Source organism: Orbilia oligospora, assembly GCF_000225545.1.
Source record: "Orbilia oligospora ATCC 24927 unplaced genomic scaffold scaffold00215, whole genome shotgun sequence".
Taxonomy (NCBI): domain Eukaryota; kingdom Fungi; phylum Ascomycota; class Orbiliomycetes; order Orbiliales; family Orbiliaceae; genus Orbilia; species Orbilia oligospora.
Window position 1 is genome coordinate 2387106 of NW_011645772.1, and position 18869 is coordinate 2405974.

The 18869-nt window shown below is 44.6% G+C and overlaps 7 protein-coding genes across 7 annotated transcripts; 3 read left to right on the forward strand and 4 right to left on the reverse strand.

Annotated features, from left to right (window-relative positions):
• Positions 1-71: 71 nt before the first annotated feature.
• On the reverse strand, positions 72-1539 carry AOL_s00215g702 (uncharacterized protein; the record flags this gene model as incomplete). The annotated part of the gene is made up of 4 exons (XM_011129904.1): positions 72-449; positions 515-651; positions 739-1132; positions 1225-1539. The coding sequence occupies 4 exons, from the start codon at positions 1537-1539 to the stop codon at positions 72-74; spliced, it is 1224 nt and encodes a 407-aa protein (XP_011128206.1).
• A 3083-nt stretch (positions 1540-4622) lies between these two features.
• AOL_s00215g703 (uncharacterized protein) lies at positions 4623-5206 on the reverse strand (the record flags this gene model as incomplete). Its single annotated transcript, XM_011129905.1, has 4 exons — positions 4623-4648; positions 4722-4855; positions 4942-5066; positions 5129-5206. The coding sequence occupies 4 exons, from the start codon at positions 5204-5206 to the stop codon at positions 4623-4625; spliced, it is 363 nt and encodes a 120-aa protein (XP_011128207.1).
• Positions 5207-5446: 240 nt separating this feature from the next.
• Positions 5447-6355, forward strand: AOL_s00215g704 (uncharacterized protein; the record flags this gene model as incomplete). Its single annotated transcript, XM_011129906.1, has 1 exon — positions 5447-6355. One exon carries the CDS (start codon positions 5447-5449, stop codon positions 6353-6355), a length of 909 nt encoding a protein of 302 aa, XP_011128208.1.
• Positions 6356-7050: 695 nt separating this feature from the next.
• AOL_s00215g705 (uncharacterized protein) lies at positions 7051-11150 on the reverse strand (the record flags this gene model as incomplete). The annotated part of the gene is made up of 2 exons (XM_011129907.1): positions 7051-7303; positions 7372-11150. The coding sequence occupies 2 exons, from the start codon at positions 11148-11150 to the stop codon at positions 7051-7053; spliced, it is 4032 nt and encodes a 1343-aa protein (XP_011128209.1).
• A 2032-nt stretch (positions 11151-13182) lies between these two features.
• AOL_s00215g706 (uncharacterized protein) lies at positions 13183-13716 on the forward strand (the record flags this gene model as incomplete). Its single annotated transcript, XM_011129908.1, has 3 exons — positions 13183-13188; positions 13491-13591; positions 13668-13716. 3 exons carry the CDS (start codon positions 13183-13185, stop codon positions 13714-13716), a joined length of 156 nt encoding a protein of 51 aa, XP_011128210.1.
• A 1736-nt stretch (positions 13717-15452) lies between these two features.
• On the forward strand, positions 15453-17152 carry AOL_s00215g707 (uncharacterized protein; the record flags this gene model as incomplete). The annotated part of the gene is made up of 5 exons (XM_011129909.1): positions 15453-15961; positions 16058-16248; positions 16320-16495; positions 16565-16732; positions 16796-17152. The coding sequence occupies 5 exons, from the start codon at positions 15453-15455 to the stop codon at positions 17150-17152; spliced, it is 1401 nt and encodes a 466-aa protein (XP_011128211.1).
• A 541-nt stretch (positions 17153-17693) lies between these two features.
• AOL_s00215g708 (uncharacterized protein) lies at positions 17694-18440 on the reverse strand (the record flags this gene model as incomplete). Its single annotated transcript, XM_011129910.1, has 1 exon — positions 17694-18440. The coding sequence occupies one exon, from the start codon at positions 18438-18440 to the stop codon at positions 17694-17696; it is 747 nt and encodes a 248-aa protein (XP_011128212.1).
• Between the last annotated feature and the right edge of the window lie 429 nt (positions 18441-18869).

Sequence of the window (18869 nt, forward strand, 5' to 3'; positions counted from 1 at the left end):
TGTATTAAGTTATTAATTTAAATAGTTTTATGGCAGTAGCCCCCCCTTTCTAGGCTAATATCAGCGCTAATCTAATATGGGTAGGGTTGGTATTCGTCCCATCCATTGTAAGCTAGTCTGTTTGGTGACGGTCCAGGGGATTTGACCAAGCCCTTCTGAGAGTAAGTAATGAATAAGCTGTGAATATTGAGTGGGCTCTGCGAAGTAGTCCTGCTGCTGATAAAGTAAGCCGCAAGGCCTGCGACGTGGGGCGAGGCCATCGAAGTTCCATTGTCCAATCTGGATGCGGTGTCCGAAGTAATATCCGCACTAAGAATATTAACCCCAGGAGCAAAGATATCGACTATGCTGCCAAAGTTTGAGAAACGTGCTCTGGTATCGGTTTCGTCGGTCGCTCCGACGGTGATGGCGCTGCGTGCTGATGCTGGGGAAGAGAGGCCGGCATTTTCCTAAAGAGTTAAGTATATTAGAGACTGACGTGACACGGCTCAGACAAAAAAGTAGGGTCACATACGTTTTCGTTACCAGCGGCTGCTACAACGACGATTCCCTTTTTGTAGAGGGCTTCTACGGCAGCATTGACGGCTTCCGATTTCGGTCCACCAATGGACATGTTGACGACGCTCTTGCCAGGTTTAGCGACCTTCGAGACTACGTGAGTAATTTTAGTCAGTTATGTTCATCGACTGTAGATACTTGTATCCAAAATCCAAGTACTAGCTTGACTTCGTTACTTACTATAGTTCAACCCAGCAAGCGTATATGAGTCTTGACCGGTTCCATCATCGCCAATGACCTTTACGGCGACGATTCGAGCATATTTCGCAACTCCGTATGTTTTTCCAGCGGCGGTACCGGCGACATGAGTACCATGGCCGTGATTATCCGTATTAGGGCTGTCGGGGACGGCGTTATAGCCCCAAGTAGCTCTTGCTTCGAATTCCTTGTGTGAGATACGGACACCGCTATCGACAATGTAGATGGTAGTCCCTCTCCCGCCCCATGTATTCTGGTAGCGATACGAATATGGCGCCTTGGGCAGAGTTTTCCACGAAATGCGAGAGAGGCCCCATGTTGAAGGTTTTTGTGTTACCTGGACCTTTGTCTTGCCTTCTTGTTCGACATATTGGACCTGATCTGTTAGCCCGATGCTAGGGTAAAGCATACACATACATACGCATACAAATATTGATGGGAGGCAGAGGGGATATATGTATTTCTTACTTCTGGGGAGGTAAGGATTTGACTCAATGTCCCATGGTCACACTCAACAGTGTACCCCTTAACGCTCTGAATATCAAACTGTTCACGAATACCAGTGGTCACACCACGCTCTTGAAGGCTTCGACGGGTATGATAATTGCTGATTCGCTGGGTATGTTCTTGAACCTGAGCCTGATTTGTTGAAGGTTTAAGTACAACAATATAGCTGTTTGGGATTTTATCCTTAGATCCAGCACCGAGGACAGTTAAGTCAGCGGCGACTTGGAGGATGAGACCCGCAAGGGGAAGAAGAGAGGCAAGAGGTATAAAGTGCATGATGTAACAGAAAGAAAAGGAAAAAATCCCCTGCTATAGAAAAAGCAGTTCAAGATATAGCAGTATATGTCTTGATCGAATAATATTTTGTGACACTCCAGACCGGATCTTTATATATGGTACATTATATGGAGGCTGGCCTGCTTCGGGCTCAAATTTTGCGCTTTCTAGGCTCTGCAATGAAAGCGAGTGGGCTCATACTGGACCCTAGTGATGCCCTTGACTAACTAATCAGGCCACAGGCCGACTCCACGGTCCGGAGCCTTAATTGCCTCGAAGATTTTTACTCCGGACCCACAGGACAGAATCGTATGTATGCATAAATGGCAGAATGATGCATATTACACAAGCAAGACTAACCGCGGTTAGCCAATGAGATCTTAAGAAACTGTGCGGGTGTTAAATCCGGTGTCCAGGGCCTTCCTGAACCGTGGATTTCACTCGTATTTTGTAGGCCATGCCAAGTTTTGATGTCACATTTGGATGAGGTGTCGAAATTTGGGCGTTCAGGGTCCTGTCCGTGGCGTCGAAGTTCACCATACATGGTGTGCGGCTGAGAGCTCGCTCGCGGTGATACAACTAGCCGGGAGGAGGAGACAAATGCAGATAAGCGAGGCACTGAGCACAAATCAATCGTGATGATTGCTTCAGGGGCATGCAAGATCGTGGGTTACCTGCAAGAGTTATGATATTGCTAAATGATAATTGGTTCGCCAATACTGTCTGAAAACTTACCATGAATTGCGTTCAAAATCGACCCATGTTCCTTGTGTCAGTGACAACGGACACATTACACATCTTTGTTAGGTAAAAAAATGGTTGGATTAGTTGAGGTTGGCTTAATTAGTGATCTATTGAGTTCATAATATTCGCTTATAGCGAGGTAAATTTTGTGAGACCCTGGAGAAAGCTTAGTCTGGTGGGTCCCAAGGCCTGCCCTGCATGAGAAAGCTTATATCCGTCGACACATTGAGTATAGTCTTTAGTACGTATAGCCGACGCAGTTTTTGGAAAACTTCTTGGCATGCATGCCAAAATGTTCTCCGAGTGAGTGCTTTTCTTGCATAGAGACTTTCCGTTGACATGTGTGGATGGTTCGAAATTTTTGGCACCGACGTATGTGATAGAACCCTCAAAACACTCTGCTACATAGCAGTCTGCCAGCCTCGGTGCGAATTAGCAGTGTTTTATAGGTTATAGCTTCCGGGTATTAAGTTTATACTTTTCCGAGTAAAGCATATATTATTTTAACGTTATAACATACCTAGCCCACATGTTACATTGTTTCTATCTCATATGATCATTAGATTTAATTTAAACCCGTCCTTGTTCCAGGGTAAGTCACAGTATGCTAGCTAAAGAACGCGTGGAAGATGATAATAACCAGGAACTCAGTAATATTGATAAGATTGATTGTTAACGACTCCTACTCTTCTTCTTTGCTACTAGAACCAATCTATTATCTTTTCATTGGTTGACTTCAGCAATGCAGTACGAGTGCGAGGTGTACTGATACTTGTCAACAGACTAGTTAGCTCTACAAGAAAATACTATGACACCTAAGATCCCAATCCAAAAGATTGAACCATAGTATCATTGTGTGCGTATATATATATCCAACTTTAGAATCCAGCATCGTCATATAATGAGAACTCAAATAATATAGACAAGCGCTGGCCATGGGACCAAATATGATATTGGAATGAGTTAAAACCTCCACCATTGTAGTGTACACATATAGATGCTAAACTCCGTTCTAGATTAAGGTTATCTAAAAATTCTCAGATCGATAGGGTTCGGGTAAATCGTACAGCTGCAAAATACATACTCCGAGTAAGTTGGGATTTATGGGGAACTCGGGATTCCGGGGAGACCGCGACAATGACGTGTTTACTTCTAAGCCACAAACTGGCCTCCCATTTAAACAAAAAGAGAATTTCCGCATCTATAAATTTGCGAATGGACTGACCCATCATATGTACGAAGCATTAACTACACTACATACGGAGTATTACTAGGATATTTGATGCCAAGAGTCCTTTCCGCGGAGAAACATGGCCAAGAGAAATGCAAACGAGGCATCGATTCGAGGCTTCGGATTTTGAACGCTGTGTGAGGCTCCGGGTTTTTTGGGACGATACATCCCAAACCAAAATTTTTGCAGGGTCCAACGGAGTAGATTAATGGCCCAAGCTAGGCAGTTGTTGCATGGGTACTCGTGTGTCTTCGCGTAATTAATTGCCTGAAGGCAAAAGACTATACGTATACTTCAATAGGACCTACCGAGCCAATGGTCTAGCGAGGTTTCATCTTAGTATTCGTCCCGAGAGGGCTATTCCTAACAAGGAGAGTACTGCAGGAGTTCCTCGCTGAGGGTCCTAAATATTATTAATATTCTATAGAATTGGTCTAAATTCAATTTTTGAATACAAGTATTATTTGCTAGCTACACAACCATTGGCTGCAGGTATTGATTTTTGAAATTTTTGGTATAGAATTTGATTGGGCTTTTAGCGTACCGCAATTGAGGGAAACTTTACGGCAGTTGCATGCGGTAACTAGCTAGCTGTAAGATTATATAACCGTGCTGGGAACCCATATATGCCGTGACTGCAAATACAATTCCTTGATTTCAAATCTGTGGCGTTTATAATGTTTTGGTACGCGGCGCGCTGGCGCCTGGCCCTGAGACTAATGGTTTGGCAAATATGCAAATGCAGATAATATGTAACTCAACAGGGGGGATAAATTCAAAATATTGGACATATCGCCGCCTTAGTTTTCCAAGACAAGAGATACAGTCGGGGTTGCATTCTAGTCCCCCCATTAATTAAGCATGTATACTTAGAGAAGACAAGTAGTGAGGATACTATATTAAGTGAATTCTGTAATAAGGGAACTTGAATAATATATGAAGTGAACTTCATCGCTTATGCCTGACGGATCACCGGGTGTTTTGCGTTCAAAGAGGAAATCCCGAATTACCAATCTAACCGAAACCCCAAATTTGCAGGGAAAGGGATAGTGCCACCAAATTTCTCAAGGCTCAAAGTAATTAAATAATTATGCCCACCCATCAGGATTTAATCTTTTTCTGTCACTCCGAACTCTGAGAATGGATTCGATCATTAGCAAATCCATCTCGCTTGGTCACAGCCCCAAAGATGATTAATAACACTTACCACCAAGGACTTCTTTCAATCCAACACCTCGTTCATCAGCAATCATTCCTATAAGATGTAGTCCCACATCTCTGATTTCGTTGAAATCGTGGAGGAGTTTTATATGTTGTTTTATTGTTGCCTTTGGAGGGTTTCTATTGAAGTCATCAGAACCATCAATTATGTTCCGCCAAAAGGGCAGAATAAAAGAGAGAGAAAAAAGGGAAATATAGGAGCTTACTCGAGTTTTTCAGTGGTTGAAGAGACTTGGGAGTTTAGGCTTTCTAGTTGGGACTCAAGGGTGGAGATTTGGGTGATGAGTGAGTCCTGTAGCTTCAATCGATCATGCGCCATGATCATTTCAGACTTCAGCAAAAAATTTCTTGATTGTTGCACTATTATATGTCGTTAGTAGGAAAGGAACATACCCGGTATTTTAACTCCTTTGCGGACAACTTGGCATCTTCAGAAGATGGGACCGAAGGCGGGGACTGTTGGGATGCCATTGTAATATATTTAATGCCTACTGGATACACGCCTAGATGCAATGCAATGGAGTGAGTTCGTGAAGTTCCAGTTTTGCGTTGGAGCTGTTATCATTTGGTCAGGCACAGTGTCTTGCTGACTCAGCCGGACGGACATTCTCGGTCTTCTAATTCTAACTATTTCGAAATTCGCAACTTCAAAAAAAAACTTCCAAGTTGAATTCTCTAGTCTCCGTCGACTTCCAAAAGACAGACCATGCGATGAAACATAAAAAGCACGTCCAAGGCAAACGAAAGCCTTCACATCCACTAAAACCTCACCATTCCTCCAAAGTCGCAAAATCTTCATCCAAAAATGGACCGAAACCAAAATCTTCGTCAGCGACTTACTCCCATCGTCCGATAGTCCCATTCTCACCAACTTCCTCCCTCCTCTTAATCGGCGAAGGCGACTTCTCGTTCACAAACTCCCTAATAACCTCCACTTCACCGCATATATCCCCTTCAACAGTCATAACCACCACCACAAATGACACCGAATCCGTAACATACGAAAAATACCCATACTCCGAACAGACAATCCAAACTCTAAAATCCTTAGATCATAAAACCCACTTCTCGATAGATATCACAAAGAAACTTCCAAAGTCCTTATTAACAAATAAATATGACTGTATAATCTTCAATTTCCCTCACGTCGGCGGCCTATCTACCCATCTTGATCGTCAAATCCGTTCAAACCAAGAACTCATTCTCGCATTTTTCAAAAGTTGCATTCCATTGCTATCGGTAGATGGGGGTATGGATGATGGATCGGGGAATATAGTTATCACTTTGTTTACGGGGAAACCATATGATGATTGGAATCTCAAGGAGTTGGCTAAAAGTGTGGGCTTGGAGTGTATCAGGAGCTTTAAGTTCGATGCTAAGATCTACGAGGGCTATAAACATGTGAGGACTATTGGGTTTCGCGAAAGAGAAGGGGATTGGAAGGGAGAGGAGAGAGGAGCTAGAAGTTTTATTTTTGGGCTTAAAAATGTTGGAAGGAGGGGGAAGAAAGGCGGAATTCCTAATAAGAAGGAAGGAGGAGAGAACAAAGGCGGCAATAATGGTGGAAAGAAAGGGAAGGGTAAGGATAGTGACAACGACGACGACGACTATGATGATTGATCGTGAACTCTGTATCATAAAAGTATTTACCTGGGCAACTATACTGGAGTTACGTGATGCTGGTGGGCTATGGGATTTCCAATGGATTTGTATAATAGAAACTAACATTGCAATGGTTGGATTGATTTCTATAAAACTCTAATAACAAGAGTTGTGGGGCGAGGGTGAAATATTTACAAGAAGCGGCTGTAGCCCCAAATCCAGCTTGATCCATAAAGTCATCCCCCCGTCATTCATGGACCCGAAAGAAGTGGGGAAAGGGTGTATAGGAGTAAAACAACATTGAATTTTTTTCATTACAAAAAGCATAATAGTAACGTAAAGTGTAGAAAAAGGAGAAGAGAAGTGGCCCGGCTGCTAATAGACAGAAAAATAAGTTCTGTAGAAGCTGACTGCAGAGGTGATCTGCTGAATATTAATATAAAATATGCAAGATGTATTCTTGTTCAAGGGCAATAATGAGAAAGGGGAAGAAGGGGAAAGGGGGAAAGGGTTAGAGGTATCATATGGCTGCCTATCCTACTCCCAAAAGTAGATTCAAAAGGCATACGCTGGTGTAAACACAAAACGACAAAAACGCTAAACCTCATCAATGCCAATTGCAAACTTTGTGCGCGTGCAAGACTTTTATTACAACGTTAAAGCAAAAGTAAATCGCCATCTTGTGATTCTTTTCAATTCTTCCATTCCTCTTTTTAGTTCGTCTTCCCCAGTCCTTGCAACTTGACCAACTCGGCATATCGTCCCTTGAGCGCCATAAGTTCTTGATGTGTTCCGGACTCAACGATTCTGCCTTGGTCAAAGACGTAAATGACGTCGGCGTTCTGGATGGTACTGAGTCTGTGGGCGACGCAAATGGTTGTCCTTCCTGCGCGGGCGTTGTCGAGGGCGGCTTGGACGACCTTTTCGGATTCACTGTCGAGTGCGGAAGTAGCTTCGTCGAGGAGACTATCATAATGTTAGCATTCTTGTTTGTACAAACTCCTAAAAAATTTCGAGGGGAAGATGAAACATACAGAATCTTGGGGTTTCGGATCAAAGCTCTGGCGATTGCAATTCTTTGTTTCTGGCCACCAGACAACAGAACACCTCTAGAACCACAAACCGTTTGGAACCCGTCTGGCAGAGACATGATAAAATCATAGATATTGGCATCTTTGCAAGCTTTGAAGACATCTTCATCTGTGACATCATCTCGGAGAGCTCCTAGAACGATATTGTGCCTGATTGTACCTTGATACAATGTTGGTTCTTGTGATACCAATGCCATGTGAGAACGGAGATCCTTGATGTTGAGGTCGGAGATTTCTTGGTCGTCGAGAGTAATTGAGCCGGTGAGGGGGTTGTAGAAACGTTCAATCAAACTGATCGTAGTCGACTTTCCGCAACCACTGGGACCAACGAGAGCGACGTATTGACCTGGTTTCACAATCAAAGAAAGACCACGAAGGACGGGCTGAGTAGGACGGGTCGGGTAACGGAAGTGGACGTCGGTGAATTCGATTGTTCCTTCGACATGTTCGAGTTTCTGACCTGCGTCGGACCAGCTGTCGATTTCAGGCTTGCGGTCGAACAACTCCTTGAGAGTCTGTGCTGCGTGCTTGGCTTTGCCCATATCTGGGGAGAAAGAGAAGATTGTACCAGCGGATTGAGCACCGAAGATGACAGCGGTGAAACAGACGAAAAACTGGAAGATAGTTAGTTCATATTTGGAGATCAAATTTCCACCCCACCAGAAACCCAAGGCGACGCAAAGGAAGACAAAGGACTGGGACATGGCGTATAGGGAAGAAGATTTGAGTGTGTTCTTGAAGGATCGCTTCTCTTGGGCGACAAGCTGGCTATGGTAGTTTTTGAGGACATCTTGTTCACGGGTCAAGGTAGCCACAGTGCGAATGCTAGAGGTAGCTTCACAGGCGTAGCTAGCACTCTTCTCGTAGGCAGCTTTGGCGGTAGACTCGAAGCGGGAAAGAATCCAGAAGCGAAAGAAACCACAGGCGAGCAGGATAGGAACCGTAGCAATGACAACAAGGGCGAGTTTCCACGCAATGGCTAGAGAGAGAACAAATGAGGCAATCAGCGTAGTCAGGACGATACTGATAGTCCCGAGTGTGGCGCCGGAAAGGCCTGCAAGGAAAGTCGTCTCAGTCGAAAGAAGAGTGGTAAGGGCACCAGATGTATGGCGTTCGTCGTCAAAGTACGAGATGTCCTGGCGCAAGAGGGTCCTGAAAGCTTGGGTACGAACACGCTTGACGAGTTTCTCGGAACAATACGCGAACGCGACACCTTGACCAGTGTAAGAAATGAGCTGAGTAGCAGCAAGCATGATATACATTGCAGACCAGAAATTGATTTCCTTTTCAATCTTGTCTCTTTGTGTCTTAGGATCGAGGGAGAGAGCGCCAATAGACTTTGCAAAGAGGACAGATTGTACTGGGTAACCACCACCAGCGATGATACAAAGGAAGACACCAACGGCCATGAGGAGCTTTTCAGTCTTGTTGTAGGAGCCAATAAGTTTGATCAATGTCCAAAGGCTGTATTGAACGGTAACTTCGTCTGGCTTGGCGGCAAGGGCGGCGCTGGCGGCAGACCTGCTGGTATCAGCACGGTTCAAACGGTGGGCCATTTCGAGATCATCAGGGTCAACTTCCGCCATGCTAGCCTTAGTACGGGTGCGCTGGAGCTTAAGTTCTTCGGCAGCCTCAGCAAGTTTTTCGTCGTCTTCATCCTCGTCCGGTCGGCTCTTGGTTTCCTGGAACTTCTGGGCTTCGACGAGCATGTAGTATGGTCCTTTGGCTTCCAACAATTCATCGTGCTTGCCTTGTTCGACAATGCGGCCTTGGGACATAACGACGATGTTGTCTGCGTTTTTGATAGTGGAGAGACGATGTGCAATGATAATAGATGTACGATTCTGAGCAGCCTTGTCGAGAGCAGCCTGGACAATACCTTCACTTCGAGTATCCAAAGCGCTGGTAGCTTCATCCAAAAGCAAGATCTTAGGGTCACTGACAATAGCACGGGCGATGGCAATACGTTGCTTCTGACCACCAGAGAGAGAGAAACCACGTTCGCCAACATTAGTTTCGTAGGCTTCGGGAAGAGAGGTAATAAACTGAGCAGCATTGGACATCTCGCAAGCCTGTTCGATAAGTTCGCGCTTCTTTTCATCAGCGGCATTTTCGTACGGGGTACCGATGAGACCGAAAGCGACGTTGGCATAGATAGAGGCGTTGAAAAGAACTGGTTCTTGTTGTACGAGCGAGACGTTTTCTCTCAACCAACGAAGATTGAGAGTCTTGATATCGTGGCCGTCGAGAAGAACTTCTCCCCCAACTGGGTCGTAGAAACGCTCAACGAGACCGACTATAGTGCTCTTTCCGCTACCAGATGCACCGACAAGCGCAGTAGTCTTCCCAGCTGGAATCTTAAGATTCATGTCCTCAAGGACCACAACCTCAGGGCGGGATGGGTAGATGTGCTTGATACCGACGAGTTCAATGTCACCTTTGAGGCTCTCGATTTTTCCGCCATCATCGGAACTCGAATCCAATGGAGATTGACGATCGATAGTTCCATAGATTTTAGAAGCAGCAGCGACGGCAGTAGTCATAGCTTGGACATGTGGAGCCACACCACCCAAGCTGAAGGCACCGATAATGATAGCCATCAACACGTTGACGACATCGTTGAGTCCAGCGTCACCTCTGATGTAGAATCTCGAACCCTGCCAGAAAGCAAGGCCATAATTGAGGTAGATAATGGTCATAAGGGCACCCAACATGAAGGCGAGGATACCTTTGTGGCGCTTACCCCAGTGCTCTGCGACATCGAGGTATTCTTCATACTGCTCTGCGAGCTTGCCTTGGGTGCCAAATGCGACAGCATTTCGAATAGAGGAAAGAACTTCTTCGGCTACAGTGCCACCTTTGGCGTAGGAGTCGATAGCCTTCTTGTTGTATTTTACCATAAACTTGCCAGCAACACCAAGGACCAAGTTGATAGCCACGACGGCGGAGAAAAGAATGAGCGTGAGTTTCCAGCTTCTAACGAAGGCGATAACGAAGGCCGAGACAAAGGTGGAAAGAGAGTAAAGAGTCAATGAGACTTTCTCGGAAATACCAGCGTTGATAAGAGCAACGTCGGCAGTAATTCGAGTAGTAACCTCTCCGGCACCGAGTTTGTCAAAAAATCCGATATTCTGACGAAGGATAGCAGCAAGGAACTGCTGACGGATACGTCCAGCGATTTTTTCGCCGACATGGATGGAAATCACGGTGGCGGTGTAGACCAAGAAAAATTCACCGATACCCATGTAAACGAAGTAAAGAGTCAGTCTTTCGACAGTATCCATGAGTCTGCCTGGAGCGCCGGGGTCTGAGATAGGATTTGACATGAAGAAGTCGGCGAATTCACCAGCGAGATTACCAAAGACGACAGTCATCAAGGGGAGAACGGCACCGGCTGCAATAGAAGCAAAATGGCAGATGAAAAGGAGCGTAAGGTCTGATCTGTTAGCATATCGGTAAAGTGAGAAGTAGTTTATCTTAGGTTCCGGAATGGCGGTCTGTCTCCTGATAATTTCGGCCTCATGAGGGGGAAGGTGAGCCAATGGGTCTGCTTCCTCCTCGGGTTTGACAACATATTTAGAGTCGAGCTTGTCGAGCTTTGGATGTTCGCCGGAGTTTTTAGCCGGAGCAACAGCTTTTTCGACATTGTCACCAGAGACAGTAGGCGTATTAGAGGAATTTTCGCTGCCCGCGGTTTTGGGCTTTTCGTTTGAGGAAGACATGGCTTCCTCGTGAAGTTGATATCAAGGCAGAGAGAGTAGAGCGGCGATATCTCAACACAGGAATCTATTGTGGTAAATTGTACTGTTAGCGTATCCTTGCCACTACGACAAATCGAGAATTCAACAAGACAAGCCAGAAGAGGGAAACGAGAATGATTCGAAAGAGGTACCAAGAGGTATTTAGATGTAATAAGGATGGCTTCAAGAAATATATACTCACAAAATTAATTTAGTGTGTTTCTATAAGGTCATATTAAGTTGTAGTGGCCAGTGGCGAGTGGTGAACACGAGGTTTTATGAATTGAAATGAAGGCTGAAGTTGGTAACAAACACTTTTCAGGTCGTTTATATTTGTTACTGTCCCCACCACCACTACGAATGAAGCGGTCTGGTCTACGGCGATGATGATGAAGATGGTTACGATGAGGAAGAGAGGGAGAGGGAGAGGAAGAAGGAAAGCCGCGACGACAAAACGGCTGCCTTTATATTAATATTAAGGCCGAATCGAACTGTAAGTTAGTATAAAGGAGGGTGACGAAGACCAATGACGGCCCTTTTCTTTTTGTGATTCCTCCCCGGTACCAAGAAGTAATTATAAGTGCCACAGCAGGGAGAAAACCGACGAAGCACCAGATGGAAGGACTTCTGACAGGGATGCGTATATCTGGATCCAGAAATAAGATACGGAAAGTCAATATGGCTTACGTCTATGGGATGATTAAGCAGCGGGAGAGAAGAGGTTTTAAAGAGCCTCCCCAATCACGGCGCACGTCAAAAACATCGTCGGCCAGATAGGTGTGGATTATACCCCGGACACTACCTAACTTGACCGGATTTCATTTGGACTAACGAGAACCCATGCCATTCCATCGGCTTCTCAGAGATCCGGTCAACTTTAACCACCTGAATGGACCTCTTTCCGTCGCAACGTGCCTTTGGATCTAGTCAAAAAGCGGCTAGTGAGATAACAAAGGGGTTCACCCCAAACAGAGGTCGGAGGTCGGCTGAAAATCGAGACCGGCATGAGGACTGCCCAGGAATACGACCAAAAGGGGGTTCAGGTTTTCGTTAGGCCCCGAACAGCACTGAAGCGCCCGAGCATGCTATCGCTGGCAAGCACATCGTGAATTTGCCAACCGAATGCCGACTTGGCCCCCATCTCAGATCCAGACAAGCTTTTTGGGAGAGGGGTCTCGGCCATCCGTGGGTAGCGAGAATGACTCTTTCAGATTCTGTCCCAGTCATCGACGGAATGCATGATCGGGGTAACGTTATGCATAAGGGTATCCTTTATCGAAATTTGGAAATAAAAGACAGGAGGCTTCACCCGCGGACACCGTTATTACTTTTTTTCTTCTTCTTCCCATTATGATTCATTTAAATCATGGACACAGTAAGCCAAATAAGCCAGTCTTGAAGCCGTATGTATACTTACATGTACTGTGTATGTACTCCCATAAGCCCAACGATCGCTGGATGTTGTGATATCATAAGAGAAAGTTTATCGGAATTCGGAATGTCGCTGCTTATTTTCAGCCGTCTTCAGCATATGTCTATCGACATTTCATACTTGCATACAATGTTACCCAAGAAAACCAGAACTAGTCATCTTTGGAGAGCCAATAATACATCCAATCCAAGACTTTCTATTCCAATTCAACAAATGCCGTTTTCCCGGAGTTGTGCCCTCCTTGCAGCAGCGCAATGACCAGATCTCATGTGGCCACATGTGGCCCGGGCCGCCTAGTCTCGTTGGGGCCCAGAGCAACATTCCTTTGCCGTACCACGTGATTGTCATGCAAAGAGTTGTTTTAACCTCAAAGTGTTGTTTTCCGCTTGTGATGTTTGCTCCGGAACTAAATTACCGTATTCGGAATGAGGGCTCGAAACCTATCTGCTTGTTTGCCTGTGTTGCTCTCGCTAAGCCTGCCACTACACCGAAATCTTCACTCACATACTAGCAGTACCCTCATCATCAATCTCTATTCGAAGAACCTCTGTATCTCGAATTACTCGACAGACATCATTCACAATGCCAGTACGTTACCGACACCCTATTATTTCGACGATCTTAGCTGCTCGGAATCGCTGTAAATGAGAAGAGATGCTGGAAATCACACGACATTGAAGATTGGACAGGAAGGACTTGAGATGATGGTACGATTCTTGAGAATCATGGAAGACGGGGCAACATCACCACCGACGGGACAACCTCTATTCCTATCTTGACCATCTCCAACCTTTATTTACAGCGATTTCCGGGTTTGCTAGGATCGGTCGAGATCCTAGACCTCTAAAATGACGGATCTGGAGTAAAATGCTGATACCGACGGTGAATAGAGCCAAAAATCCTTCCGCACAAAGGTCAAGTTGGCCAAGGCCAAGAAGCAGAACAGACCCATCCCACAATGGATCAGATTAAGAACAGGCAATACCATCAGGTGCGAATTGGAAACCATACTCTCGCTCAAAAATAAGTTGAAATCCGAAATCTAATATCAAACCCCAAAAACTCAGGTATAACGCCAAGCGTCGACACTGGAGAAAGACCCGCATCGGAATCTAAACGATCTCCGTTGCGATTGCTTTTTGCTTTTACCCATCGTCCTCTTGTCCAATACCCAGTATCCTTCCTATCCTCCCCGGAAGAACACCTCTCAATCGAAAAACCAACCATCATATAATAATTCCGACCCTTTGCCCTTTTTTTACTCGCCTTCATAAACATTTCCGACCTGAAAGCATTGAAAACCGATAGAAGGATTTATGGTGGAAGCCGGGAGCAGGGAGGTTGGCGATTCGGATTTTACTTTTTCCTTTTTTTTTACTTCATTACTTCGGTGTATTTATGAACGAACTTCCTCCTTTTTTCGAATTGAAATGGGCATGAGACTTCTGTGCAATGGGGCCATGTCGTCATGAAACGAACATATACGTACTTCCACGTTTAATCCCTAGGTGCATGGGGTCATCCATATTACGTTACGAGAGTCAGACTTTTCAGTACCAAGCTGTCGGTCAAATAAACTGCGCATGCTCTAGATCTGCGGCGCTTATATCGCTACGGTGATATAATTTAGAATGCTTCTCTTAATATGTGCATCAACCAGCATCTTGACACTCCATTAACCCCAATCGGTGTTGGTATACATGGCCACTATTTTATAGTCCTAAACCTACAACGCTAAAGCAGTAAGACCGCTTTATAAAGATTTGAGGCATTCCTATCTCTGGTCATTTGTCACTAACGTAACATTAACCCCAAACCATAGACCGCTACGGTCCCGTAACTAGGATCGCTACAGTCTTGTAGCTACAATCCCTATCGTCTATTTGAATGAACAATTACCCCGCTATTATAATCTACTCTACGGTAGTAACGAATAGTTTTTTTAATGGGAAATCCTCAGATATATATATATAGTATGTATATATGTGACTACTACAGAACTTTTGGAAATGTATGAATACGAATATAAAATGTCTTATTTGTTAAAGCTAACATTGCTTATACTTCTGATGCTAATATATTGATATTTTTTAATTGTAGAATGTTAATTTCTAACGTTAACTTGCTATAGCTGCCCGCCAATAATGCAATGGCACTAACGTTATAACTGGGTACGAGACCAACTGAACCGAAGGGATGATTATAGTGTTGTTGCTGTTGCAATTTGTCTTCTACTGATTACGGCAGCTACCAAGATTATTAAGGTGGATTCCTTTAAATGAAGCTGCACGACTCCGTAAAAGGACTAACCCGCGATAGTTCTTCAGGCTAGAAAATTTCACTCGGTGGCCTCCTCCAAGAATTGCCATGTCGAGAAGACAGGCAAAATGTCAGTTACTGTAGGTTGCACATGTTTGGGGGTCAGTTAATTGGGCTTCGGATCCAGCGGGTTTGGGCTTGGCAAGGTCAGCGACCAGTCAGAACAGCCGGGTTTCAGTTTAAGCATTTGCATTGCGTTCATTCAATTCCGGAGTTACATTTCTCCACACTCTTTTTTTCTTTCTTTCTTTTGGTTTTACTCAGCGGATGCTTGAATTTTCTGTTCTTCTTCCTTGTTCCTTTCGTCTCTTCTTGTAACTTAACCTCTTACCCTGTATATAGGTATTTCGTGAGGAGGTAGTTCAGCCAGCTCTTTGGGAGCCCTTTGCGACGCTCGTTCACTCGACTGTCTGTGGGGGTTATTTATTACTCTCAAAATCCTCAGCGCTCAGCCCTAACCACTACATCTCCCAAAAAAAACCTCACCCGGTATTCGCCCTCGGGAGTCCTCGGAGTCTTCCCATCCTCAAAAAATGGGTCGCGTATACCAATCAATAGCTTTTCTAGCATTGATAGCCTTAATCCCATTCTCCCACGCTCACGACCACAAGGGCGACGAAAGAATCAAAGATGGCGAACATATTTCTTACGAACCGATCGATACGATCCTCTGGTTGCACATCCTATCCATGATCCTCGCCTTCGGCATCCTTTTCCCGCTAGGAATGGTATTAGGTCTCACCCGGAACCGGTTTCATGTTCCCGTACAAATCAGCGCGACATGTATTGCGATTATGGGATGGTTTTTGGGTCATGGACACGATGGTAGGCAGTTTGAAGATTGGAATATACATAGTATCTATGCGCCTTTTCTGGGACTGCTCGTGGTATCTCAAGTCGGCATGGGGGTGTATTTGAAGTTACATTTGGAACGTGGGTGGCATGGACGGGTAAGAGGAGTTGTGGTACGGATTCATAAAGTTATTGGGATTATTATTCCGGTTGCTTCGTGGGTGCAAATGATATTTGGTGGCATTACTGCGTATGTATTCTTTTTTTTATATTTTTATATTTTTAAATTTATTAAGAATGTGTATGAATTTGGGGGGCACGCTAATGACTTTTTGGGTATACCCAGGCTCGGATTCTGTCATACACATCATTTGGGACAATGTTTGGCCCATTTTATTATGGGAGGATCATTTATTGCTTATGCGATTGTCATGACTTTGATGACCTTAGTTGGACAAGCATGGTTGAGACGACAAGGACGGGCGCCTGAGTTTTGGGACTCATTAATCATTGCGGTTTGGGGATTCGTGAATACTTGTGAGTTTCACCCCCCTCTATCTGACTAAGCCGGATAAACCTCTGACTATGGTTGTTTTTGTGGTTGGTAGTTACGGAACATCGCTGGGGTCAAGAGTGGAGCCATGGGGATTACCAACATACTTCTATGGGGATTGTGTGGTGGTGCGCTGGTTTACTCGGTCTGTGGCTTTCGAGGGGTAGAAACGGAGAAGCGAGGAGAAATCTTATTCCTTCTATTGTGATCTTTTTGACTGGTTGGGCTATGGTACGTCCCTAGAGCACATTCGAAGGATAGATATAGGTGGGATGGGGAAGCTAATATAGGAATATATAGTCATCCCACGTTCAGCACCTTGAGTTTTCGACAAAGGTACATGCCGTATTCGGTTATACCCTCATGGCAGCCGGTCTTTCAAGACTCATCGAGATTGCATTCGTGTTGAGGGATCGAACTTCCCGACCGAATGGAGAGCCGTCGACATTTCAACATTTACCACCTTACGTACGGATTCCCTCTCCCCTAAATCGAGTTTTTTTGAGGTTTTCTAACAGGGGTTTTTAATAGTTACTCATTGCCTCTGGCTTCCTTTTCATGGGTGCAAACGAGGAACAACTACAACTCCTGTTCGACTCGGGTATCGACCACGTTTCGTACTTGCTAGTACTCTACTCACTTGCATTTTTGTTATACCTTTTCGTACAAATTTTGATTTACATCTACTCCTCAAATACTGCAGAAAACAAGGCCGCCAGAGGCGGCAATGCGGGTAGGAGGAGGCCAGAGTTGGCGCCGATTGAGACTGGGAGGGACGGAGAGGAGTATGAGTTGGAGGGATTGATTAGCGACGATGAAGAGAGGCTGGAGAGCGCATTGACGAGAGTTGGAGAAGGGAGTCCACCATTGAAGGAGGGAAGAGCATAATGAATTTACACCAGTCGCTGGATTTATAGGGGGGTATGAAGGGGTGGATATATATAATTATCGGGCCGGTGAAGTTACCATGGATTTTTACGGGCTCATGATTAATAGACGTCTTGCCGTTTTAGCGGGCTTTCTTTTGGTGGCATATTGCCGGATTGTATTCTATTGGATTGGATTTGTACATCACTTTTTCTTCTTCGCCGATGGCGTATATAGAGCGAGTAATAGTAATTATCTAGTTCTTATCGACACATGTACAGTTGGAAATATATTAAAACAAGGATTTTCATACTTAAACAGTCTATACTAATAATACAGGGTATCGAAAAGGTAAAAAAAAAAACTTTTGTGAATCTAAATAGAGTACATCTATCGGGGTATCAAAAACGATTCCAGAACGCCTTGCTCCTCTCTTTCTATATATATTACAAACCATCCAAAATACTTTTTTAAAAACTCACACCCATATTGTACACCGCTTTTCTACATCGAACATATAAAACAAGAAGAAAGGAAAGAAGGAAGGAAAGAAAGATAACTTTTACTTCAACTTGCCAGTTCCGATATCCTCGATCATCTGCAAGACGACAGGAAGAGCCTCTTCAATCATGAGATCCTTCTCCCTACTCGACATTCTCCCCAGAACATACTCCGCCACGACATTTTTATCTCTGCTCTCCGGTCGCCCTATTCCCAGACCAATTTTATGTATTGTAGTCTTCTGTCCAGCCAGACTATCCCTTATAGAACTTAAGCCATTGTGTCCTCCCGCAGACCCATCTTTCTTATATTTGACCTTCCCAACAGGTTTTTCAAGTTCATCGTGAAGAATAATTAATGTCGGATTAGGATTTGATGGAGAAGATTTGAATAGTCTCCAAGCCTTTGAGACTGCTGGGCCGGACACATTCATGTAGGATGTTGATTGGAAGATTTGAGTGGTATAGGTTGAACCTGATGGACCCGAGGCTGTGGGGCCGCCGTGAGGGCGGGATAGGGAGAGAGGAGTTGTGGTTAGATGTGGGAGGAGGATATGAGCCGCTGAATGGCGGGTTGTGAGAAGAGATCCTGGATTGCCGATTGAGCAAAGAAGAAGGGAGCGGATTGTAGACATTTCTGATTCTGGTGTTGAGGTTGAGGTTGAGGTTGAGCTAGAGGAAGAAGGAATTGAAGCTGAAGTTGAAGATTCTGCGCTTGAGATTTCAAGGTCTGCAGTGTTTTCTTGGAGTTGAATTTGTTGGTGTTGTTGTTGGCGGCGCTGTTGTTTTCGCTTGCCTTTGATGCCCATTTTGGCGGGTATCGAATTCGAGTCGATCAAATTACGTAGATTAAAAATTAAAAATTATTAGGTTTATGAGATCATATACAAGTCTCTTTTTTTTCTTCTGAGGGGTATCTTGAAGTAAATACAATAAATATGGGTATCTTGACTTTTATTTTTTTTATTTTATTCAAAGGAGAGGGGGTTTTGTTGAATTTATATCTCAAAATTCTTGGGGTTAATCAAGCATTTTGTTTGTTAACGCCGTTTGGGAAATGATTAATAAGGAAGTGGTGACTCGATCAACATTAGTAAGGCTGTGTAGGCTGACTAGAGGTATGAGTCGTACCTAAGCTTGGTGCGACACCACAGCAGCGCCGGCGCAGCCGCGGGGCGAAACAATGCGAATTGTACTAGGGCGTGCCTGATGAAATGGCACTTTTTGTGAGATTAGGT